The sequence below is a fragment of the Cottoperca gobio genome, unplaced genomic scaffold (genome assembly GCF_900634415.1).
Source record: "Cottoperca gobio unplaced genomic scaffold, fCotGob3.1 fCotGob3_318arrow_ctg1, whole genome shotgun sequence".
NCBI classification, from domain to species: domain Eukaryota; kingdom Metazoa; phylum Chordata; class Actinopteri; order Perciformes; family Bovichtidae; genus Cottoperca; species Cottoperca gobio.
The window spans coordinates 154,929-180,456 of NW_021166926.1; the positions used below are offsets into that span (position 1 = coordinate 154,929).

Here is a 25,528-nt window from a genome sequence, read left to right on the forward strand (position 1 = left end):
CCTGCTACATTAATGTGTGTGTTACATGTTCCTGTTACATTAATGTGTGTGTTACATGTTCCTGTTACATTAATGTGTGTTACATGTTCCTGTTACATTAATGTGTGTGTTACATGTTCATGTTACATTAATGTGTGTGTTACATGTTCCTGTTACATTAATGTGTATGTTACATGTTCCTGTTGCATTAATGTGTGTGTTACATGTTCCTGTTGCATTAATGTGTATGTTACATGTTCCTGTTACATTAATGTGTGTGTTACATGTTCCTGTTACATTAATATGTGTGTTACATGTTCCTGTTGCATTAATGTGTGTGTTACATGTTCCTGTTGCATTAATGTGTGTGTTACATGTTCCTGTTGCATTAATGTGTGTGTTACATGTTCCTGCTGCATTAATGTGTGTGTTACATGTTCCTGTTGCATTAATGTGTGTGTTACATGTTCCTGTTGCATTAATGTGTGTTACATGTTCCTGTTACATTAATGTGTGTGTTACATGTTCCTGTTGCATTAATATGTGTGTTACATGTTCCTGTTGCATTAATGTGTGTGTTACATGTTCCTGTTGCATTAATGTGTGTGTTACATGTTCCTGTTACATTAATGTGTGTGTTACATGTTCCTGTTGCATTAATGTGTGTTACATGTTCCTGTTACATTAATGTGTGTGTTACATGTTCCTGTTACATTAATGTGTGTTACATGTTGCTGTTACATTAATGTGTGTGTTACATGTTCCTGTTACATTAATGTGTGTGTTACATGTTCCTGTTACATTAATGTGTGTTACATGTTGCTGTTACATTAATGTGTGTTACATGTTCCTGTTACATTAATGTGTGTTACATGTTCCTGCTGCATTAATGTGTGTGTTACATGTTGCTGTTACATTAATGTGTGTGACATGTTGCTGTTACATTAATGTGTGTGTTACATGTTCCTGTTACATTAATGTGTGTGTTACATGTTCCTGTTACATTAATGTGTGTGTTACATGTTCCTGTTACATTAATGTGTGTGTTACATGTTCCTGCTACATTAATGTGTGTGTTACATGTTCCTGTTACATTAATGTGTGTGTTACATGTTCCTGTTACATTAATGTATGTGTTACATGTTCCTGTTACATTAATGTGTGTGTTACATGTTCCTGTTACATTAATGTGTGTGTTACATGTTCCTGTTACATTAATGTGTGTTACATGTTCCTGCTGCATTAATGTGTGTGTTACATGTTCCTGTTACATTAATGTGTGTGTTACATGTTCCTGTTACATTAATGTGTGTGTTACATGTTCCTGCTGCATTAATGTGTGTGTTACATGTTCCTGTTACATTAATGTGTGTGTTACATGTTCCTGTTACATTAATGTGTGTGTTACATGTTGCAATACTTTATTTAATTTATATTTAAATGCAGCACATGAGTGTGCTGCCCTGACAGAAAGCAGCATTAAAAGTGACACTAATATATTTTTTTGTGTTTAACTTGAGTCTCTTGTCCTCCAGAGAACAAACAGAAGTCCAGAGAGAGACCCGGCGCCGCCGTCAAGAAACTTTCTGCTAAACCAGGATGGAGAGTCACAGTCAGAGCCTTCACCCCGGCACACAAGAAAGTAATCATTATAATAATAATGATAATAATAATAATAATAATAATAATAATAATAATAATAATAATAATAACTGGCAATAAGTGTCTCATCAAAGTGTCTCTTCAGAGTGTCTCTTCAGTGTCTCATCAGAGTGTCTCTTCAGTGTCTCATCAGAGTGTCTCATCAGAGTGTCACTTCAGAGTGTCACTTCAGAGTGTCACTTCAGAGTGTCTCATCAGAGTGTCTCTTCAGAGTGTCTCTTCAGTGTCTCATCAGAGTGTCTCTTCAGAGTGTCACTTCAGTGTCTCATCAGAGTGTCAGAGTGTCTCATCAGAGTGTCTCATCAGAGTGTCTCTTCAGTGTCTCATCAGAGTGTCTCTTCAGTGTCTCATCAGAGTGTCTCTTCAGAGTGTCACTTCAGAGTGTCTCTTCAGAGTGTCTCTTCAGAGTGTCACTTCAGAGTGTCAGAGTGTCTCATCAGAGTGTCTCATCAGAGTGTCTCATCAGAGTGTCTCATCAGAGTGTCAGAGTGTCTCATCAGAGTGTCTCATCAGAGTGTCTCATCAGAGTGTCTCTTCAGAGTGTCTCATCAGAGTGTCAGAGTGTCTCATCAGAGTGTCTCTTCAGAGTGTCTCATCAGAGTGTCTCTTCAGAGTGTCTCATCAGAGTGTCAGAGTGTCTCATCAGAGTGTCTCATCAGAGTGTCTCATCAGAGTGTCACTTCAGAGTGTTTCATCAGAGTGTCAGAGTGTCTCATCAGAGTGTCTCATCAGAGTGTCTCATCAGAGTGTCTCATCAGAGTGTCTCATCAGAGTGTCACTTCAGAGTGTCTCATCAGAGTGTCAGAGTGTCTCTTCAGAGTGTCTCATCAGAGTGTCTCTTCAGAGTGTCTCTTCAGAGTGTCTCTTCAGAGTGTCACTTCAGAGTGTCTCTTCAGAGTGTCTCATCAGAGTGTCAGAGTGTCTCATCAGAGTGTCTCATCAGAGTGTCTCTTCAGAGTGTCTCATCAGAGTGTCACTTCAGAGTGTCTCATCAGAGTGTCTCATCAGAGTGTCTCATCAGAGTGTCTCATCAGAGTGTCTCATCAGAGTGTCTCTTCAGTGTCTCATCAGAGTGTCTCATCAGAGTGTCTCTTCAGAGTGTCTCTTCAGTGTCTCATCAGAGTGTCTCTTCAGAGTGTCACTTCAGAGTGTCACTTCAGAGTGTCAGAGTGTCTCATCAGAGTGTCTCATCAGAGTGTCTCATCAGAGTGTCTCATCAGAGTGTCTCATCAGAGTGTCTCTTCAGAGTGTCAGAGTGTCTCATCAGAGTGTCTCATCAGAGTGTCAGAGTGTCTCTTCAGAGTGTCAGAGTGTCTCATCAGAGTGTCTCATCAGAGTGTCAGAGTGTCTCATCAGAGTGTCTCATCAGAGTGTCAGAGTGTCTCATCAGAGTGTCTCTTCAGAGTGTCAGAGTGTCTCTTCAGAGTGTCTCATCAGAGTGTCTCTTCAGAGTGTCTCATCAGAGTGTCAGAGTGTCTCATCAGAGTGTCTCATCAGAGTGTCTCATCAGAGTGTCTCATCAGAGTGTCACTTCAGAGTGTCTCATCAGAGTGTCAGAGTGTCTCATCAGAGTGTCTCATCAGAGTGTCACTTCAGAGTGTCTCTTCAGAGTGTCTCATCAGAGTGTCACTTCAGAGTGTCTCATCAGAGTGTCTCATCAGAGTGTCTCATCAGAGTGTCTCATCAGAGTGTCTCATCAGAGTGTCTCTTCAGTGTCTCATCAGAGTGTCTCATCAGAGTGTCTCTTCAGAGTGTCTCTTCAGTGTCTCATCAGAGTGTCTCTTCAGTGTCTCATCAGAGTGTCTCTTCAGAGTGTCTCATCAGAGTGTCTCTTCAGTGTCTCATCAGAGTGTCACTTCAGAGTGTCTCATCAGAGTGTCTCATCAGAGTGTCACTTCAGAGTGTCTCATCAGAGTGTCTCTTCAGTGTCTCATCAGAGTGTCTCATCAGAGTGTCACTTCAGAGTGTCTCTTCAGTGTCTCATCAGAGTGTCTCTTCAGAGTGTCACTTCAGAGTGTCACTTCAGAGTGTCTCATCAGAGTGTCTCATCAGAGTGTCTCATCAGAGTGTCTCATCAGAGTGTCAGAGTGTCTCATCAGAGTGTCTCATCAGAGTGTCAGAGTTTCTCATCAGAGTGTCACTTCAGAGTGTCTCATCAGAGTGTCAGAGTGTCTCATCAGAGTGTCTCATCAGAGTGTCTCTTCAGTGTCTCATCAGAGTGTCTCTTCAGTGTCTCATCAGAGTGTCTCATCAGAGTGTCTCATCAGAGTGTCTCTTCAGAGTGTCTCTTCAGTGTCTCATCAGAGTGTCTCTTCAGAGTGTCACTTCAGAGTGTCAGAGTGTCTCATCAGAGTGTCTCATCAGAGTGTCTCTTCAGAGTGTCTCATCAGAGTGTCTCATCAGAGTGTCTCTTCAGAGTGTCTCATCAGAGTGTCAGAGTGTCTCATCAGAGTGTCTCATCAGAGTGTCTCATCAGAGTGTCTCATCAGAGTGTCTCTTCAGAGTGTCTCTTCAGAGTGTCTCTTCAGAGTGTCACTTCAGAGTGTCTCTTCAGAGTGTCTCTTCAGTGTCTCATCAGAGTGTCTCATCAGAGTGTCTCTTCAGAGTGTCTCATCAGAGTGTCTCATCAGAGTGTCTCTTCAGAGTGTCTCTTCAGAGTGTCACTTCAGAGTGTCTCTTCAGAGTGTCTCTTCAGTGTGTCTCATCAGAGTGTCACTTCAGAGTGTCTCATCAGAGTGTCTCTTCAGAGTGTCTCTTCAGAGTGTCACTTCAGAGTGTCTCTTCAGAGTGTCTCATCAGAGTGTCTCATCAGAGTGTCTCTTCAGAGTGTCTCTTCAGAGTGTCACTTCAGAGTGTCTCTTCAGAGTGTCTCTTCAGTGTGTCTCATCAGAGTGTCTCTTCAGAGTGTCTCTTCAGAGTGTCACTTCAGAGTGTCTCTTCAGAGTGTCTCTTCAGTGTGTCTCATCAGAGTGTCTCTTCAGTGTGTCTCATCAGAGTGTCACTTCAGAGTGTCTCTTCAGAGTGTCTCATCAGAGTGTCTCATCAGAGTGTCTCTTCAGAGTGTCTCTTCAGAGTGTCACTTCAGAGTGTCTCTTCAGAGTGTCTCTTCAGTGTGTCTCATCAGAGTGTCTCTTCAGAGTGTCTCTTCAGAGTGTCACTTCAGAGTGTCTCTTCAGAGTGTCTCTTCAGAGTGTCTCTTCAGAGTGTCACTTCAGAGTGTCAGAGTGTCTCATCAGAGTGTCTCATCAGAGTGTCTCATCAGAGTGTCTCTTCAGAGTGTCAGAGTGTCTCATCAGAGTGTCTCATCAGAGTGTCTCATCAGAGTGTCTCTTCAGAGTGTCTCTTCAGAGTGTCTCATCAGAGTGTCTCATCAGAGTGTCTCATCAGAGTGTCTCATCAGAGTGTCTCTTCAGAGTGTCAGAGTGTCTCATCAGAGTGTCTCATCAGAGTGTCTCATCAGAGTGTCTCTTCAGAGTGTCTCATCAGAGTGTCAGAGTGTCTCATCAGAGTGTCTCATCAGAGTGTCTCATCAGAGTGTCACTTCAGAGTGTCTCATCAGAGTGTCAGAGTGTCTCATCAGAGTGTCTCATCAGAGTGTCTCATCAGAGTGTCTCTTCAGAGTGTCACTTCAGAGTGTCTCATCAGAGTGTCACTTCAGAGTGTCTCTTCAGAGTGTCTCTTCAGAGTGTCACTTCAGAGTGTCTCATCAGAGTGTCACTTCAGAGTGTCACTTCAGAGTGTCACTTCAGAGTGTCTCATCAGAGTGTCACTTCAGAGTGTCTCATCAGAGTGTCTCATCAGAGTGTCTCATCAGAGTGTCTCTTCAGTGTCTCATCAGAGTGTCTCTTCAGTGTCTCATCAGAGTGTCTCTTCAGTGTCTCATCAGAGTGTCTCATCAGAGTGTCTCTTCAGTGTCTCATCAGAGTGTCTCTTCAGTGTCTCATCAGAGTGTCTCTTCAGTGTCTCATCAGAGTGTCTCATCAGAGTGTCTCATCAGAGTGTCTCTTCAGAGTGTCACTTCAGAGTGTCAGAGTGTCTCATCAGAGTGTCACTTCAGAGTGTCAGAGTGTCTCATCAGAGTGTCTCATCAGAGTGTCTCATCAGAGTGTCACTTCAGAGTGTCAGAGTGTCTCATCAGAGTGTCTCATCAGAGTGTCAGAGTGTCTCATCAGAGTGTCTCATCAGAGTGTCTCATCAGAGTGTCTCATCAGAGTGTCACTTCAGAGTGTCTTCAGAGTGTCTCATCAGAGTGTCTCATCAGAGTGTCTCATCAGAGTGTCTCATCAGAGTGTCAGAGTGTCTCATCAGAGTGTCTCATCAGAGTGTCACTTCAGAGTGTCTTCAGAGTGTCTCATCAGAGTGTCTCATCAGAGTGTCACTTCAGAGTGTCTCATCAGAGTGTCAGAGTGTCTCATCAGAGTGTCTCATCAGAGTGTCACTTCAGAGTGTCTCATCAGAGTGTCAGAGTGTCTCTTCAGAGTGTCTCATCAGAGTGTCTCATCAGAGTGTCACTTCAGAGTGTCTCATCAGAGTGTCTCATCAGAGTGTCTCATCAGAGTGTCTCTTCAGAGTGTCAGAGTGTCTCTTCAGAGTGTCTCATCAGAGTGTCAGAGTGTCTCTTCAGAGTGTCTCATCAGAGTGTCTCATCAGAGTGTCTCTTCAGAGTGTCTCATCAGAGTGTCTCATCAGAGTGTCACTTCAGAGTGTCTCTTCAGAGTGTCTCATCAGAGTGTCAGAGTGTCTCTTCAGAGTGTCTCATCAGAGTGTCAGAGTGTCTCTTCAGAGTGTCTCTTCAGAGTGTCTCTTCAGAGTGTCTCATCAGAGTGTCAGAGTGTCTCTTCAGAGTGTCTCTTCAGAGTGTCTCATCAGAGTGTCAGAGTGTCTCTTCAGAGTGTCTCATCAGAGTGTCTCATCAGAGTGTCTCATCAGAGTGTCTCATCAGAGTGTCTCATCAGAGTGTCACTTCAGAGTGTCTCATCAGAGTGTCAGAGTGTCTCTTCAGAGTGTCTCATCAGAGTGTCTCATCAGAGTGTCTCATCAGAGTGTCTCATCAGAGTGTCTCTTCAGAGTGTCTCATCAGAGTGTCTCATCAGAGTGTCTCATCAGAGTGTCTCATCAGAGTGTCTCTTCAGTGTCTCATCAGAGTGTCTCATCAGAGTGTCTCTTCAGAGTGTCTCATCAGAGTGTCTCTTCAGTGTCTCTTCAGAGTGTCTCATCAGAGTGTCTCTTCAGAGTGTCTCATCAGAGTGTCTCATCAGAGTGTCTCTTCAGAGTGTCTCATCAGAGTGTCTCTTCAGAGTGTCTCATCAGAGTGTCTCTTCAGTGTCTCTTCAGAGTGTCTCATCAGAGTGTCTCTTCAGTGTCTCTTCAGAGTGTCTCATCAGAGTGTCTCTTCAGTGTCTCTTCAGAGTGTCTCATCAGAGTGTCTCTTCAGAGTGTCTCTTCAGAGTGTCTCCTCAGAGTGTCTCTTCAGTGTCTCTTCAGAGTGTCTCATCAGAGTGTCTCTTCAGTGTCTCTTCAGAGTGTCTCATCAGAGTGTCTCTTCAGAGTGTCTCATCAGAGTGTCTCTTCAGAGTGTCTCATCAGTGTCTCTTCAGTGTCTCATCAGAGTGTCTCATCAGAGTGTCTCATCAGAGTGTCTCATCAGAGTGTCACTTCAGAGTGTCTCATCAGAGTGTCTCTTCAGTGTCTCATCAGAGTGTCTCTTCAGTGTCTCATCAGAGTGTCTCTTCAGAGTGTCTCATCAGAGTGTCTCATCAGAGTGTCACTTCAGAGTGTCTCTTCAGAGTGTCTCTTCAGAGTGTCTCATCAGAGTGTCTCATCAGAGTGTCTCTTCAGAGTGTCTCTTCAGTGTCTCATCAGAGTGTCTCTTCAGTGTCTCATCAGAGTGTCTCTTCAGAGTGTCTCATCAGAGTGTCTCATCAGAGTGTCTCATCAGAGTGTCTCTTCAGAGTGTCTCTTCAGAGTGTCTCATCAGAGTGTCTCATCAGAGTGTCTCTTCAGAGTGTCTCTTCAGAGTGTCTCTTCAGAGTGTCTCTTCAGTGTCTCTTCAGAGTGTCTCTTCAGAGTGTCTCATCAGAGTGTCTCTTCAGTGTCTCTTCAGAGTGTCTCTTCAGAGTGTCTCATCAGAGTGTCTCTTCAGTGTCTCTTCAGAGTGTCTCTTCAGTGTCTCTTCAGAGTGTCTCATCAGAGTGTCTCTTCAGAGTGTCTCATCAGAGTGTCTCATCAGAGTGTCTCATCAGAGTGTCACTTCAGAGTGTCTCATCAGAGTGTCTCTTCAGAGTGTCTCTTCAGTGTCTCATCAGAGTGTCTCATCAGAGTGTCTCTTCAGTGTCTCATCAGAGTGTCTCTTCAGTGTCTCATCAGAGTGTCTCTTCAGTGTCTCATCAGAGTGTCTCATCAGAGTGTCACTTCAGAGTGTCTCTTCAGAGTGTCTCTTCAGAGTGTCTCATCAGAGTGTCTCATCAGAGTGTCTCTTCAGAGTGTCTCTTCAGTGTCTCATCAGAGTGTCTCTTCAGAGTGTCTCTTCAGTGTCTCATCAGAGTGTCTCTTCAGAGTGTCTCATCAGAGTGTCTCTTCAGAGTGTCTCTTCAGTGTCTCATCAGAGTGTCTCTTCAGAGTGTCTCTTCAGAGTGTCTCTTCAGAGTGTCTCTTCAGAGTGTCTCATCAGAGTGTCACTTCAGAGTGTCTCTTCAGAGTGTCTCATCAGAGTGTCTCTTCAGAGTGTCTCTTCAGAGTGTCTCTTCAGAGTGTCTCATCAGAGTGTCTCTTCAGAGTGTCTCTTCAGAGTGTCTCTTCAGTGTCTCATCAGAGTGTCTCTTCAGAGTGTCTCTTCAGAGTGTCTCATCAGAGTGTCTCATCAGAGTGTCACTTCAGAGTGTCTCTTCAGAGTGTCTCTTCAGAGTGTCTCTTCAGAGTGTCTCTTCAGTGTCACTTCAGAGTGTCTCTTCAGAGTGTCTCATCAGAGTGTCTCTTCAGAGTGTCTCTTCAGAGTGTCTCTTCAGTGTCTCATCAGAGTGTCTCTTCAGTGTCTCATCAGAGTGTCTCTTCAGAGTGTCACTTCAGAGTGTCTCTTCAGAGTGTCTCTTCAGTGTCTCATCAGAGTGTCTCATCAGAGTGTCTCATCAGAGTGTCTCTTCAGAGTGTCTCTTCAGTGTCTCATCAGAGTGTCTCTTCAGAGTGTCTCATCAGAGTGTCTCATCAGAGTGTCTCTTCAGAGTGTCTCTTCAGTGTCTCATCAGAGTGTCTCATCAGAGTGTCTCATCAGAGTGTCTCTTCAGAGTGTCTCTTCAGAGTGTCTCATCAGAGTGTCTCATCAGAGTGTCTCTTCAGAGTGTCTCATCAGAGTGTCTCATCAGAGTGTCTCTTCAGTGTCTCATCAGAGTGTCTCATCAGAGTGTCACTTCAGAGTGTCTCTTCAGAGTGTCTCATCAGAGTGTCTCTTCAGAGTGTCTCATCAGAGTGTCTCATCAGAGTGTCTCATCAGAGTGTCTCTTCAGAGTGTCTCTTCAGTGTCTCATCAGAGTGTCTCTTCAGTGTCTCATCAGAGTGTCACTTCAGAGTGTCTCTTCAGAGTGTCTCTTCAGAGTGTCTCTTCAGAGAGTCTCTTCAGGATGTCCTTGTTGATGAATCTCATTGCAATTCCATTTTTTGTCTTGTAAAGATTCCACTTCAATCTGATGACCTCGTACAAAATGATGCTGTCAAATCTGGGAATGATATAAATATCTTACATCTATCTCTTATTTCTGTTGTTCTAATACTCTATTTATTTATGACCGCAGCCTCTTCATCAAAGGGCTGCAGACAGAGAAGCTGCAGTGCAGCAGCACCACAGGTGAGTTTACTCCTACCTCCATCCATCAGTTATGTCATTTCATGTGCACTAAACCTGAGCTGATGCAGGTTTAATGGGCAGCAGCTAGTCGGCCATTACCAGCAGCACTACGCCGAGCTGGACGCCTTTCACAGGAGGGACAAGGTGGATGTCCTTCCTCCTCCTCCTCCTCCTCCTCCTCCTCAGGAGAGGCGGCGATGTGAAGACCAGCCTGTGGAGCCGTACCAGCTGTGAGTGACTTCACACATATAGCAGTAATTTACGATTTTTGTTGTTTCTGGGTTAAATAAAATAAATCCTTTATTTTTGGATCACATTCCATCAGCAGCTTCTTCCAGAATGATCCATATTTAAAGCTTTATACAATGTAATTATCGAACACAACAACTTAAATGTGGGGTGTTTTCAATTTGTGATAAAAACAAATGTAAAGGAAAGAAGGGCATCGCAGAGAAATACACATTTCAAACTTCTTTCCTGAAGCTTCACAGAGAAGATGATTGTTTTCCTAACACATATTTCATAAATGACATCAGAGCATCCAAAGATGTAACTTCAGTGTTTTCTTTGTCATTTATTTTCAGTATTATAAATAAGCCCTTTGTTTTAATATTTTTTGAATGTCGAAGTCCGAAAAAAGGAGTTAATCCCGGTCAAAAGTATTTCTTGTCCCCATATATAGTCTCTAATTCTGCATAAATCTTCCACCAAAAAATATTTACATTTAGACAGGCTTAATTTACCATCATATCTATTATCTCTCTCTCTCTATATATATATATATATATATATATATATATATATATATATATATATATATATATATATACATATATATATGTATATATATATTTACATATATATACATATATATATTATCGATAAATCTGTAGAACATTTTCCACGTTTATCGATCTATAAAATGTCAAAAAATAGTAAAAGAAAGATGTTTTTTTGGAGCTTTTATTGTGTTTCTAACATGATGCATTGTGATATAATGCAGTTCAGAAACACTGTATTATTATTACCCCCCCTTCCACCGTCAGTGTGGCTGCAGCTCGTAATGAATACCTGCAGAGGAGACTCGAGGCCAACATGTACAAGCTGAGAGCAGAGAAGCAGCTGGTAGGATGAAGCTCACACTTAATTTAGAACTTTATGTATTTCTGATTATGGATCATGAGTTTAGTTATTACAATTTCAGGAGAAGTTTGAACGTTGTGCGGGAGAATTTATGAAGATAGTCGTTCTTAAAGAGAAGATTATAGAAAATTTCACAGGACTAAGCAGTAAAACAAATAGAAATGTAAGATTTACATCAAAATTTCTGTTTCTGTTCTGCTGCAAGTTCAGATGCATTACAACAAAGTGCAGTGTTATAATGTAAAGTCTTTCTCAGCTGTTAGTAAACCTCAGTTTCAAAGTTTCAGTCACAATGTGGAGAATTTGAAATAAACTTGAACAGCTGTAACCTTTGACCTTTTCTTCTGAGCGTCAGGGTCTGCGTCCGTGTACAGCTGAGAGCCAAAGGAAGCAGGAAGTGAAACAACCTGAACACCAGCGTGCACCTGAGGACAGGCGGGGGGGGGGGCAGCAGGTCGGACACAAAACCACACTGTCTGTACATATTTACTATATGACCAAATATGTTGGTCAACAAGCTTTTATTGCATGAAACCGACCTCATCAAACACTAACTGACACAATCAACACGATGTTAATAACAACAGGACTTAAATGTAGTTTAAACTTTAAACCAAAATCTTTAATTATTTTCGTTAACAAAAAGAGAGAAAATATTCTGGGCTGTTTTTTCTACAGTCAAGAGAAACGAAGTCACTGAAGGTGAAGTTAACCTTAAAGCACTAACAGCTGACCAACAGTAACTACTAACAGTAACTAACAGTAACTACAAACAGTAACTAATAGTAACTACTAACAGTAACTACTAACTACTAACAGTAACTACTACCTACTAACAGTAACTACTAACAGTAACTACAAACAGTAACTAATAGTAACTACTAACAGTAACTACTAACAACTAACAGTAACTACTAACTACTAACAGTAACTACTAACAGTAACTACCAACAGTAACTAACAGTAACTACTAACAGTAACTAACAATAACTACAAACAGTAACTAACAGTAACTACAAACAGTAACTAATAGTAACTACTAACAGTAACTACTAACTACTAACAGTAACTACTAACTACTAACAGTAACTACTAACAGTAACTACCAACAGTAACTAACAGTACTAACAGTAACTACTAACAGTAACTACTAACAGTAACTACCAACAGTAACTAACAGTAACTACTAACAGTAACTAACAATAACTACAAACAGTAACTAACAGTAACTACGAACAGTAACTACTAACAGTAACTACTAACAGTAACTAACAGTAACTACTAACAAGATGGTAAGATGATAAAACCTAACAAGGATGTTTTTTAAACTTTTCCTCTGTGACCCTGTGTTGTCGTATTGTTGTTTTGGATCTAGTAAATAACCAAATATTAAATAAAGAAATTAATGAAAAATAAATAAAATAAGATGTGTGATTCACAGAAAACACCAAAGAGCACATGGAAAGTATGTGAATATTTATATGTGTGTGTATGTGTGTGTGTGTGTGTGTGTGTGTGTGTGTGTGTGTGTGTGTGTGTGTGTGTGTGTGTGTGTGTGTGTGTGTGTGCAGGAGTACCTGCGTCAGCTGGATCTCATCAGACAGCAGTATCACCAGGAGACGAGACAGATGAGACTGAAAGTCGAGGTACATTTGACTAAACTTCAGGCTCCAGTACAGAATTCATTTGCACTAATAATGTCGTAATTTTCTGAAAATGCTTTTAATCAAAAAGTAATAAATGTAATATCCATCCATTCATCGTCTACCGCTTATCCGGGTCTAGTCGCGGGGGCAGCAGCTACAGTAAGGAACCCAATCTTCCCTTCTCTGGGCCACATCCTCCAGCTCCGGCTGGGGGATGCCGAGGCGTTCCCAGTGAGGAGATATAATCTCTCCACCGAGTCCTGGGTCTTCCCCGGGGTCTCCTCCCAGCTGGATGTGCCTGGAACACCTCCCGAGGGAGGCGCCCAGGTGGCATCCTTACTAGATGATGAACCACCTCAACTGGCTCCTTTCAACGTAAAGGAGCAGCGGCTCTACTCCGAGTCTCTCCTGATGGCTGAGCTTCTCACCCTATCTCTGAGGGAGACGCCACCTGTCTGAGAAAACACATTTCAGCCGCTTGTAACCGTGATCTCGTTCTTTCGGTCATGACCCAGCCTTCATGACCATAGGTGAGGGTAGGAACGAAGATCGACCGGTAGATCGAGAGCTTTGCCTTCTGGCTCAGCTCTCTTTTCATCACAACGGTGCGGTAAAGCGACTGCAGAACTGCCCCCGCTGCTCCGATTTTCCGGCCAAACAAGACCCCGAGGTACTTGAACTCCTTCACTTGGGGTAAGGGCTCATTCTCTACCCGGAGTAGGAAATCCACCAGTTTCCTGCTGAGAGCCATGGCCTCAGATTTTGAGATGCTGATCCTCATCCAACCGCTTCACACTCGGCTGCGAACCGATCCAGTGACTGTTGAAGGTCACAGACCGATGATGCCATAAGGACCACATCATCTGCAATGAGCAGCGATGAGATCCTCAGGCCACCAAACTGCAACCCCTCTCCTCCATGACTACGCCTCGATATCCTGTCCACACTACCCATTTGGGCTTACCAGGTCTGTCCAGAGTCTTCCCCCACCCCTTGATCCAACTCACCACCAGATGGTGATAAGTTGACAGCTCTCTTCACCCCAGTGTCCAAAACGTGCGGCCTCAGATCAGATGATACGATTACAAAATCGATCATTGACCTTTGGCCTAGGGTGCTCTGGTACCACGTACACTTATGAGTATCCTTATGTTCAAACATGGTGTTTGTTATCGCCATTCCATGACTAGCACAGAAGTTCAACAACAAACGACCGTTCGGGTTTAGATCAGGGAGGTCCTTCCTCCCAATCACGCCTCTCCAGATGTCTCCATCGTTTCCCACGTGTGCGTTGAAGTCTCCCAGCAAGACTACGGAGTCCCCTACTGGAGCCCCCTGCAGGGCTCCATTCAGGGTCTCCAAAAGGCTGAATACTCCGAACTGCGGTTTGGGGCATAGGCACAGTCAGAGTTTTCCCCCCCATAACACGAAGGCGTAGGGAGGCGACCCTCTCGTCCACCGGGGTGAACTCCAACGTAGCGGCGCTCAGCCGGGGACTTGTGAGTATCCCCACACCTGCCCGACACCTCACACCTTGGGCAACTCCGGAGAAGAATAGAGTCCAACCCCTATCCAGGAGTACGGTTCCAGAGCCAAGACTGTGCGTAGATGTAAGCCCCACCAGATCCAACTGGTAGCGCTCCACCTCCCGCATTAGTTCCGGCTCCTTCCCCCACAGAGAGGTGACGTTCCACGTCCCCAGAGCCAGCCTCTACTGCCCGGGTCTGGTCTGTCGAGGTCCCTGACCATAACTGCCAACCGTGTGACAGCGCACCCGACCCCAGCGGTTTTTCCCATGAGTGGTGGGCCGACAAGATGGATGGATGGATGGGAGGTACCACGTAGCTTCTTCGGGCTGTGCCCGACCGGGCTCCGTGGCAAACCCGGCCACCAGGCGCTCGCTGTCAGGCCCTCCCTCTGGGCTCCAGACAGGGGGCTTCCTCCGGGCAGGGTCTCTCCTTTCCTTTCCCTCTCTATCATGAGGTCATTTTTGACCTGTAAATGTAACAGATTTAGTTTTTTCTCATTGTTTTCCTTACACATGTCCTCATACACCTTTAATGAATGGGAGTCAAGCACTAATATATTGTCTTTCTTTAATGTGTCAGCCTCAGCCACAACTCAAACAAGGAACCTTTGTGGTGGAGAAACCCAGAGACCCAGAAGCTTCTGCACAGCAGCAGAGAGCTCCACCTGCTCAGGTAAACACTGACAGCATATCACTTCCACCCCTCACACATCAGTCTGTAACAGCATGTTCCTCCCTGTGTCTCCTGCTGCAGGACATGAACGCAGCTCTGAGGCAGATCAGAGACCAGAACAGAGACCAGAAGAGAGCGTGGGACAGGAAACACAAAGACAAGGTGAAGCTCCAGCTGGTATTAAACCTTCACCTCAGCACACGTCTACACGCTGCCCAGCTTTGCTTTGTCACACACTTCAGACTGCATAGTTTCCTGATAGAGTCACATGACGTGCTGTGGATACTCCAGCTCCCAGAGGACCGCTTTGGATTCATCAGCACCATGATGATGAATATGTTATCTGTTTTATATTCTGTGTGAGTTCCTTTTCTTTCGTGCAACAGTCTTGCACCTGCACGTGATGTGTGTATTCAGTACTAACGCTCGTCTATGGAGGACTTAAAACTTCTTCAAACAACAGCTGATCTTACATCATCATCAGGCGCTGATTTAGGAAACGGAAACAGTACAAACCGGAAGAAAACGTAATTTCTTGTTTACTTGCTTTGTTTGTCATTTCTGCAGAAAGGAATCATGTTTGAGATCCGATTAGATGATGAAGGGAGGAAGGAGGATGCAGAGGAGGGAGGAGAGAACAAAGTGGGGGACGGAAGACAAAAGCAGGAGGACGTAAGTGACAACTCTCCGTCTCTTTCACACCTCCTCTTCTCTCTCTCTGTCTCTCTGTCTCTCGCTCTGTCTGTCTGTCTGTCTGTCTCTCTCTGTCTATCTGTCTCTGTCTCTCTGTGTCTGTGTCTGTGTCTGTGTCTGTGTCTGTGTCTGTCTCTCCGTCTGTCTCTTTCTCTGGTCTCTCTCTCTCTCTCTCTCTCTGTCTATCTGTCTCTGTCTCTCTGTGTCTGTGTCTGTGTCTGTGTCTGTCTCTCCGTCTGTCTCTTTCTCTGGTCTCTCTCTCTCTCTCTCTCTCTGTCTATCTGTCTCTGTCTCTCTGTGTCTGTCTCTCTCTGTTTCTCAGTCTCTCTCTCAGTCTCTCTCTCTCTGTCTCTCTGTCTGTCTCTCTGTCTCTTTCTGTGTCTCTGTGTCTGTCTATCTCTCTGTCTGTCTCTTTCTGTGTCTCTCTGTAGGTCTCTCTCTCTCTCTCTCTCTCTGTCTCTCTGTGTCTGTCTCTGTGTCTGTCTGTCTCTCTGTCTCTTTCTCTCTGTCTCTCTCTCTGTCTCTCTCTGTGTCTGTCTCTCTCTCTGTTTCTCAGTCTCTCTCTCTCTGTCTGTCTCTCTCTCTCTCTCTCTGTCTCTGTCTCTCTCTGTCTCTTTCTCTATCTCTGTGTCTGTCTCTCTCTGTTTCTCAGTCTCTCTCTCTCTGTCTCTCTCTGTCTGTCTCTCTGTCTCTTTCTGTGTCTGTCTCTCTCTCTCTCTCTCTCTCTCTCAGTCTCTCAGTCTCTCTGTCTCTCTGTCGCTCTCTCTGTCTCTCTCTCTCTCTCTCTCTCTCTCTCTCTCTCTCTCTCTCTCTCTCTCTCTCTCTCTCTCTCTCTCGGTGCTTTCGATACTTTCTTGTTGTTTATTTATTTAATAATGGGTTTGATTCAACTTAATTCATTGGTGACAGTTTGATTTAGTTTACTTTTTGGTGCGTTTTGGTGGATAGTCGGGGTGCTTTTGGGTGTTTTTCTGCTGCCGGTGTTCAGCCGGCCAGCGTCTGACGTCATGGCAAATGGAGACTACACTAAGCTCACAAAATATCAGCCGGCTTCCCGTGTAGCGTTGAGGAGATCGGGTTAGCTGTGGGAGACAAGGTCGGACATGGCAGTGTGAAGTCTCTTGCATGAATGAACGGGGCAGTTGTCATCTTCCTGGACCAGGTGGAGCGGGTGCACCGCGTCATCGAGACAGGTATTATGGTGAGCGGAGTGTTTGTGCAGGTGATGCCACTCACTCTGCCCGCAACCAAAGTTGTAATGTCCCTCCGTTCATAACTGATGAGTTTCTCAGCAGAGAACTATCCAGACACGGGAAAGTTGTTTCCCCGGTAAAAAAGATTCTGTCTGGATGTAAATCTCAGTTGCTGAAGCACGTAGTGTCTCACCGAAGACAGCTGTAAGCGCTGATACTTAATAACCGCTTCCACGTTAAAGTAGATGATTATGAATACGTGATATTCGCCACTTCATCAGTTATGAAATGTTTTGGTTGCGGGGAGGAGGGACACACCGCGAGAGCCTGTCCGAAGTGTGGGGATCCAGCTCCGTCTGGTCCTGGAGGAGCGACTGCTGCTCCCCCGGCAGGGGGCTCTTCGCCGGGAGGGGCCGCGGCTTCGGAGGAGGGCTCTCCGCTGGGGCGGCCGGTGACCGCTCCATGTACCGTGTCAAGACGCGCAGCTGCTGTGTGCAGCTTTGTGCACGGGATAGGTGGTGTTAATTCACTTGGTGTGGTGGAAAAAAAGGAAAAAGAAAAGAAAAAAAGAGGGAGACAAAGTGCAGGGGGAGTCAGGTGGTTTGGGAGGAGAAGAGGTAGAGGAGGTGGGTGGTGTAGAAGAGGTGGGTGGGGTAAGAGTAGAAGATTTAAAGGAAATGGGTGGTGTAGGAGAGGCAGAGGGGTCAGGTATTGTAAAAGGAAATGAGGCGGAGGAAATGGGTGGTGTAGAAGGAGAGGAGACAGGGAAAATACAGGGTCCGTGGAGTGAGCAGGTAGAAGAGGCTGAGATGGAGGAAGAGGCAATAAAACAAAAACCTGCCACAAAACGGAAAAAGAAAAGTAAGAATGCATCCAGTGATGCCAAGAACAGTAAAGTCGGGGAGGAAAGACAGACAGGCAGGAAGCAGGGACAGGCAGAAGACAGTTTTAGTGTTGTTTTTTTGGGTTTTTTTTTCATTTTTAAATCTCAGCAATGGTTAAAGTGGGTGTTTTAAATGTGAATGGAGCCAGAGTTTTTTAAAAAAGGACACAAATATATGAAACTTCAAAATTAAAACACGTTGATGTCTTTTTTTTACAGGAGACGCACAGCGACGGCTCTAACGAGATAGACTGGAGGAGGGAGTGGGAAGGGGAAGTCATTTTAAGCCACAACACAACTCTTAGTGATGGAGTGGGCTTCCTCTTCTCCAAATCTTTTACTCCTGTCTCACTGGAGGTTGAGCATTTTATCGAGGGGAGGTTACTTTTAGTAAAAGCAAGGTTTGACCTTTTTAATGCTGTTTTTATAAATGTGTATGCCCCAACAATTGGTGCAGAGAGGAAGTTGTTTTTACAAAAAATTAATGAGGTTTTAAATAGTTGTGCCTCGGAGGATTTTAACTGTACAGAAAATTATTTTTTAGATCGGAACCACGCATCCAGCAACCCAGCATGTTCTGAGGCAGCTGGTCCGCTCTCATGGTCTGGTGGATGTATGGCGGAGGATGAACGCAGATGCTAAACAATACACATGGTCCCACTGCAGAGAAAATAGGATTTCCTCTGCCAGGTTAGATCGTATTTATTGTTTTAAACATAATCTTAACATTTTTAAAATGTGCAATATTATACCTGCTGGTTTTACAGATCACTCTTTGCTTTTATGTAATGTTTTTATTAGAAATGTGTTGCCAAGAAGCGCATACTGGCACTTTAACTCAGTTTTAACATTTGATAAAAATTTTAAAGAAGCTTTTATTTATTTCTGGAGTGTTTTTAGGCAGAGGAAGGGTGATATTAACAGTCTTAGGCAGTGGTGGGACCATGGTAAGACTGAAATTAAAATGCTTTGTCAGCAGCACATGACATCACCAGATCTATGAAAGACCTGGAGGGTGATATAGTGGAACTAGAACAAATCAGTGAGTCCACAGGAGATCGAGGAAAAAATGGCATTAGCCGACCTGCTAGACGTTAAAGTCCAGGGCGCACTGGTCCGGTCCCGGTTCCAAAATGCCACCGAAATGGATGCTCCATCGAACCTCTTCTTCGGCCTGGAGAAGAAGAACGGACAGAAGAGGGTAATTCACTCACTGCTCTCAGTCACAGGGCAAGAAATAACGGAACCAAGCCAGATCAGAACACGGGCTGTGAGTTTTTATTCCTCCCTATACTCGAAGTGAGTATGAGGGGGAGGAAACGCTTTTAGAGGGGTTTTTAGGGGGACTACCTCAGGTAGCCGAGGAAACCAACTCACAGCTGGAGGGGCCGTTGACTACACAGGAGCTACAGGCTGCTCTACAGAAAATGCAAGGACGGCGGGCTCCCGGTATCGACGGCCTCACTGTTGAGTTTTTTAAAGCATATTGGGACATTTTAGTAACAGATCTTTTAGATGTTTTTAACGAGAGTCTGGCCTCTGGTTCCATGCCGATATCCTGCCGCAGGGCCGTGATAACGCTCCTGCCCAAGAAAGGAAACCTGCAGGACATCGGAAACTGGCACCCTGTGTCTTTGCTGTGTGTGGATTACAAGCTTCTGTCCAAGGCTCTGGCCACCAGGCTGGGGGGGGGCTATGGAGCAGGTCATCCACCGGGACCAGACCTACTGTGTGCCCGGCAGGTCCATGGTAGACAATGTCTACCTAATTCGAGATGTTTTGGAGGTCTCCAGCTCATTGGGCTTTGATACTGGTCTGATTTCTCTAGACCAGGAAAAGGCCTTTGACCGCGTTGAGCACAACTTCCTCTGGAAAGTAATGGAGAAGTTTGGGTTCAGCGCTGGTTTCATAGGCAAGATCAAGGTGTTGTACAGTGAAGTTGAGAGTGTGCTGAAGTTTAATGGTAGTCTGTGTGCTCCTTTTAGAGTGTGTAGAGGGGTCCGGCAGGGCTGTGCTCTGTCGGGGATGCTCTATGCGCTCTCCCTAGAACCTCTCCTCTGCAAAATACGCTCCAACCTACAAGGTCTGGTTTTACATGGTTTTAATAGCAGATTTGTTTTATCCGCATACGCAGACAATATTATTGTTTTTATTAAAAGCCAGAGAGATGCGGACATTTTAACAGATATAGTAGATAGTTTTAGTGTAACATCGGCAGCGAAGGTAAATTGGAAGAAAAGTGAGGCCCTCGCTGTCGGGGAGTGGCGTGGCGGTCTCCCAGTTTTTCCCCAGAGCCTCACCTGGAGAACTGACGGCCTGAAATATCTTGGCGTGTTTTTAGGAAAATAAATTATTGTCCAGAAGAATTGGGAGAACGTCACAGAAAAGATTCAGGGAAAGCTTTCCAAGTGGAAGTGGCTGCTCCCTCAGATGTCTTTTAAAGGTAGGGTTTTGGTTTTAAACAACCTTGTAGCATCCCAATTGTGGCACCGTCTGACCTGTGTAGACCCTCCCTCAGGCCTTTTAGCAAAACTACAGAAAGAAATGGTGGACTTTTTATGGGATGGTCTACACTGGGTACCACAGGGGGTGCTGTTTTTATCCAGAGAGGAGGGGGGACAGGGCCTTGTCCACCTGGCCAGCCGAACAGCCACTTTTAGACTTCAGTTTTTACAAAAATATCTTACCGGCCCGGCTGGTTTGGTGTGGAGAGATGTGACCAGCTGCATTCTCAGACGTGTAAATAACCTGGGGCTGGATGCTGCTCTGTTTTTAACTGATTCTAATTTTTTTAAGTTAAATGGGCTACCTCCGTTTTATCAGGGTGTTTTTAAGTCTTGGGCCCTTTTTAATCATAAAAGGTGTCCAATGTCGGACTCTCTGCACTGGTTGTTGAAGGAGCCTTTGATTTACAGAGCCAGGCTGGACGTCAGCAGCAGCAGCACACCCAGCCTCATGGTGGCGCTCTGCAGGTCCAAAACCCTGTGCTTGCAGCAACTGGTGGATGCAGTGGGGCCGGCTCTGAGTGATGCCCGAACCCTGGGCTTTCTGCTGGGTCTGACCTCCGCTCGAGTGGCCGAGAGGATTCTGGAGCTGTGGAGCCAGAGGCTATCTGGGAAGGAGAAGAGCCTAATAAAAGACTACAGTGACGGGAAGGCTTCTCCAGACCCAGCAGACCCTTTTCCGGAGATCAACCTGAGCCCAGGGCTGGGAGAACTGACCGGTCCCCTGCTCAAGGTCACTAACCCGGCAGGACTGACGCTGCACAGAGCCGACAAAAAGACTATATACGAACTGTGTAAAAAGCATCCACAAGAAAGGCCTGTGCAGCAGACTCTCCACTGTGTGGAGTAACAGACTGGGTGGAGGAAGTGGACCAGGTCCACAGTGGGGGGCTTTTTACAAACCTCCCCTCAAAAAGCGTTTTTTTTAACATTGGTTTTTAGTCTTTTTAACGTAGTTTTTACCGAGAGTGTTTTTATCATGGGAGTTGCCTACAAAAAAGACAACAAAGAAAAGTAGAGCTCCTAAACTTCCTCTCGGGAGAGGCTAAAATGGCCATCTACATCAGCAGGAAAAACAGAGTTGAGAACAGAGAGGGGCAGGAGGCCAAGACAGTGTGGCTCTGTAATATCAGGGAAAGACTCTGGCTCGATTTGAGGTTTTACAAACATACCGGGGATCTCGACACTTTTAAAAAACGTTGGTGTTTTAAAAATATCATCTGCACTGTGAACAATGAATGTTTACACTTTACACAGGTTTTTATTGGATAATCTTTATATATTTATAGAATTGTTATTTATAAATATATATTTTTGATATGATAATATGATTTTTCGTTACACTTTATGAGTAAACTGTTTGTTTTAAGAATATGTAAATAAAGTGTTTTTGAAAAATCTAAAAATCTCTCTCTCTCTCTGTCTCTGTCTCTCTGTCTCTCTCTCTGTCTCTCTCTGTCTCTCTCTCTGTCTGTCCCTGACTCCCCGTACAGGAAGTGGACCCTCTGAACCAGACTCTGAGCTTCCAGCAGGGGGAGGAGTTGAAGGTCATGGATTGGTCGAAGGGGAGAAGGGGGTGGAGCCAGAGCACACCTCAGACTCTGCTGGACGCGCTCGCCAACATGGACGTCAACTCCGTCTACAGCGTCGCTGTCGAGGCCGAACAAGGTGCAGTCTTGTAAACAGTGAAATGTATTCGCATCATAAGTCAGTGACAGAAGCGCTTCATGGTTTGATCTCCTCTCTATATATTTCACTTTAAACAAAAGTTTCCCAAATATAAAAGTATTTCCTTCAGTTCCTGCTCTTTGTCTTCGTCTCTTTCTTGAGTAGTTTCTGCTGCATGAAGGTGCTGCATAAATAAAGCTTTTTATTATTATCCAAATGTTTTACAATAAGACAAATAGACTTGATAATAATTGTAAAAATTAAGATAAAATTCAATATAAATAGAATAATAATAATAATAATAATAATAATAATAATAATAATAATAATAATAATATAATAATAATAATAATAATAATAATAGATAAGTCAGAATTTTAACAGTTTAAAGGAATTGTTTGCTTTCTTGACTAATGTCCCCCCCTCCCCCCCCCCAGGTGAGGAGGCGGCAGGCCGCAGGGTGTGGGACGCTGACCCCCCCCTCACCCTGCTGAACGCTCTCGCTCAGGCTGAACTCACATCCTTCACTCTGCACTCAGTGACTGCAGGTCAGACACAGTGCACATAAAACAAGATACTATATTCAGCATCACATTCATACATTTGATTGATACTAGATTTATTATCAGACCTGAAACACGACATCAACATGTTTCATGTGACTCCTGGTTCAGGATCTTATTTCACCAACAGCTGTGAGAGATAAACCGTAAATCTTATGAAGTAAACGCACGTTGGTAATGATTTATGATTTATTCTTTATGGTTTATTCTCTATGATTTATTCTTTATGATTTATTCTTTATGCTTTATGATTTATTCTCTATGATTTATTCTTTATGATTTATGATTTATTCCATATGATTTATTCTTTATGATTTATTCTTCATGCTTTATGATTTATGATTTATTCTTTATGAATTATTCTTTATGATTCATTCTTCATGCTTTATGATTTATTCTTTATGATTTATTCTTTATGATTTATTCTATATGATTTATGATTTATTCTTTATGATTTATTCTTTATGATTCTTTATGATTTATTCTTTATGATTTATTCTTAATGATTTATTCTTTATTATTTATTCTTCATGATTTATGATTTATTCTTTATGATTTATTTTTTATGATTTATTCTTCATGCTTTATGATTTTTTCTTTATGATTTATTCTTTATGATTTATTCTTCATGCTTTATGTTGTATTCTTTATGATTTATTCTCTATGACTATTTATGATTTATTCTTAATGATTTATGATTTATTCTTTATGATTTATTCTTAATGATTTATTCTTCATGCTTTATGATTTATTCTTTATGATTTATTCTTAATGATTTATGATTTATTCTTTATGATTTATTCTTAATGATTTATGATTTATTCTTCATGCTTTATGATTTATTCTTTATGATTTATTCTTTATGATTTATTCTTTATGATTTATTCTTTATGATTTATGCTTTATGATTTATTCTTTATGATTTATTCTTCATGATTTATGATTTATTCTTTATGATTTATGATGTATTATTCATGATTTATTCTTTATCCTTTATCCTTTATTCTTTATGATTCATTCTTTATGATTCATTCTTTATGATTTATTATTTATTCTTTATTCTTCATGCTTTATGATTTATTCTTTATGATTTATGATTTATTCTTTATGATTTATTCTTTATGATTTATTCTTTATGATTTATTCTTTATTCTTTATGATTTATTCTTTATGATTTATTCTTCATGCTTTATGATTTATTCTTCATGCTTTATGATTTATTCTTCATGCTTTATGATTTATTCTTCATGCTTTATGATTTATTCTTTATGATTCTTTATGATTTATTCTTTATGATTTATTCTTAATGATTTATTGTTTATGATTTATTGTTTATTCTTTATGATTTATTCTTTATGATTTATTCTTTATGATTTATTATTTATTCTTCATGCTTTATGATTTATTCTTTATGATTTATTGTTTATGATTTATTCTTTATTCTTCATGCTTTATGATTTATTGTTTATTGTTTATGATTTATTGTTTATGATTTATTGTTTATGATTTATTGTTTATGATTTATTGTTTATTCTTTATGATTTATTCTTTATGATTTATTCTTTATGATTTATTCTTTATGATTTATTCTTTATGATTTATTATTTATTCTTCATGCTTTATGATTTATTCTTTATGATTTATTCTTTATGATTTATTCTTTATTCTTTATGATTTATTCTTTATGATATATTCTTCATGCTTTATGATTTATTCTTCATGCTTTATGATTTATTCTTCATGCTTTATGATTTATTCTTTATGATTCTTTATGATTTATTGTTTATGATTTATTCTTAATGATTTATTGTTTATGATTTATTCTTTATGATTCTTTATGATTTATTGTTTATGATTTATTCTTAATGATTTATTGTTTATTGTTTATGATTTATTGTTTATGATTTATTCTTTATGATTTATTCTTTATGATTTATTCTTCATGCTTTATGATTTATTTATGATTTATTCTTCATGCTTTATGATTTATTTATGATTTATGCTTTATGATTTATTCTTTATGATTTATTCTTCATGATTTATTCTTAATGATTTCTTCTTTATGATTTCTTCTTTATGATTCTTTATGATTTATTCTTAATGATTTATTGTTTATTCTTTATGATTTATTCTTAATGATTTATTCTTCATGCTTTATGATTTATTCTTTACGATTTATTCTTCATGATTAATGATTTATTCTTTATGATTTATTCTTTATGCTTTATGCTTTATTCTTTATGATTTCTTCTTTATGATTTCTTCTTTATGATTTCTTCTTTATGATTCTTTATGATTTATTCTTAATGATTAATGATTTATGATTTATTCTTCATGCTTTATGATTTATTTATGATTTATTCTTTATGATTTATTCTTTATGATTCTTTATGATTTGTTCTTAATGATTTATGATTTATTCTTTATGATTTATTCTTTATGATTTATTCTTCATGCTTTATGATTTATTCTTTATGATTTATTCTTTATGATTTATTCTTTATGATTTATGATGATTCTTTATGATTTATTCTTTATGATTTATTCTTTATGATTTATGATGATTCTTTATGATTTATTCTTTATGATTTATTCTTCATGATTTATTCTTTATGATTTATTCTTCATGATTTATTCTTTATGATTGATTCTTTATGATTTATTCTTTATGATTTATTCTTCATGATTTATTCTTCATGATTTATGATTTATTCTTCATGATTTATGATTTATTCTTTATGATTTATTCTTAATGATTTATGATGATTCTTTATGATTTATTCTTTATGATTTATTCTTTATGATTTATGATGATTCTTTATGATTTATTCTTTATGATTTATTCTTCATGATTTATTCTTTATCATTTTTTCTTCATGATTTATTCTTTATGATTGATTCTTTATGATTTATTCTTTATGATTTATTCTTCATGATTTATTCTTCATGATTTATTCTTTATGATTTATTCTTCATGATTTATTCTTTATGATTGATTCTTTATGATTTATTCTTTATGATTTATTCTTCATGATTTATTCTTCATGATTTATTCTTTATGATTTATTCTTCATGATTTATTCTTTATGATTTATTCTTTATGATTTATTATTTCATGATTTATTCTTTATGATTTATTCTTCATGATTTATTCTTTATGATTTATTCTTTATGATTTATTCTTCATGATTTATTCTTCATGATGTATTCTTTATGATTTATTTATTCTTTATTTTTATTCTTTATGATTTATTCTTTATGATTTCTGCTTTAAGCGGTTGTGTTGTTGCAGTACAGGCCTGTGACCAGGAGGTGCCACAACAACATAGATGTGATAATATTTCACAGTTTATGTACATCAAAGCTGCATCTTTAAGTATTTAAAATGTATTAAACTGTTTTTGATTTCCCTGAAATAACAGCAGAGACCCTCAGTCACAGTTAGTGAATCATTTATCTCACAACACGGACAGAAAACAATATTCAGAGATCTGATCTACTGAACTGTGTTTACTCAGATTTAGAGCCAGCGAAGGAAGAAGAGGAGGAAGAGGAG

At 41.1% G+C, this 25,528-nt stretch overlaps 1 protein-coding gene across 1 annotated transcript in view; it reads left to right on the plus strand.

Annotated features, from left to right (window-relative positions):
• LOC115005547 (serine/threonine-protein kinase Nek5) overlaps positions 1-25,525 on the plus strand; it is a gene marked incomplete at its 3' end in the record, with an annotated part of 59,501 nt that extends 33,976 nt beyond the window's left edge. Inside the window, exons 11-22 of the mRNA XM_029427417.1 lie at positions 1,515-1,621; positions 9,426-9,478; positions 9,547-9,708; positions 10,525-10,603; positions 10,977-11,075; positions 12,193-12,267; positions 14,376-14,468; positions 14,550-14,630; positions 15,036-15,140; positions 21,235-21,409; positions 21,847-21,957; positions 25,491-25,525. Coding sequence (XP_029283277.1) covers positions 1,515-1,621; positions 9,426-9,478; positions 9,547-9,708; positions 10,525-10,603; positions 10,977-11,075; positions 12,193-12,267; positions 14,376-14,468; positions 14,550-14,630; positions 15,036-15,140; positions 21,235-21,409; positions 21,847-21,957; positions 25,491-25,525 — 1,175 coding nt within the window. The remainder of the gene's footprint in view (positions 1-1,514; positions 1,622-9,425; positions 9,479-9,546; positions 9,709-10,524; positions 10,604-10,976; positions 11,076-12,192; positions 12,268-14,375; positions 14,469-14,549; positions 14,631-15,035; positions 15,141-21,234; positions 21,410-21,846; positions 21,958-25,490) is intronic.
• Between the last annotated feature and the right edge of the window lie 3 nt (positions 25,526-25,528).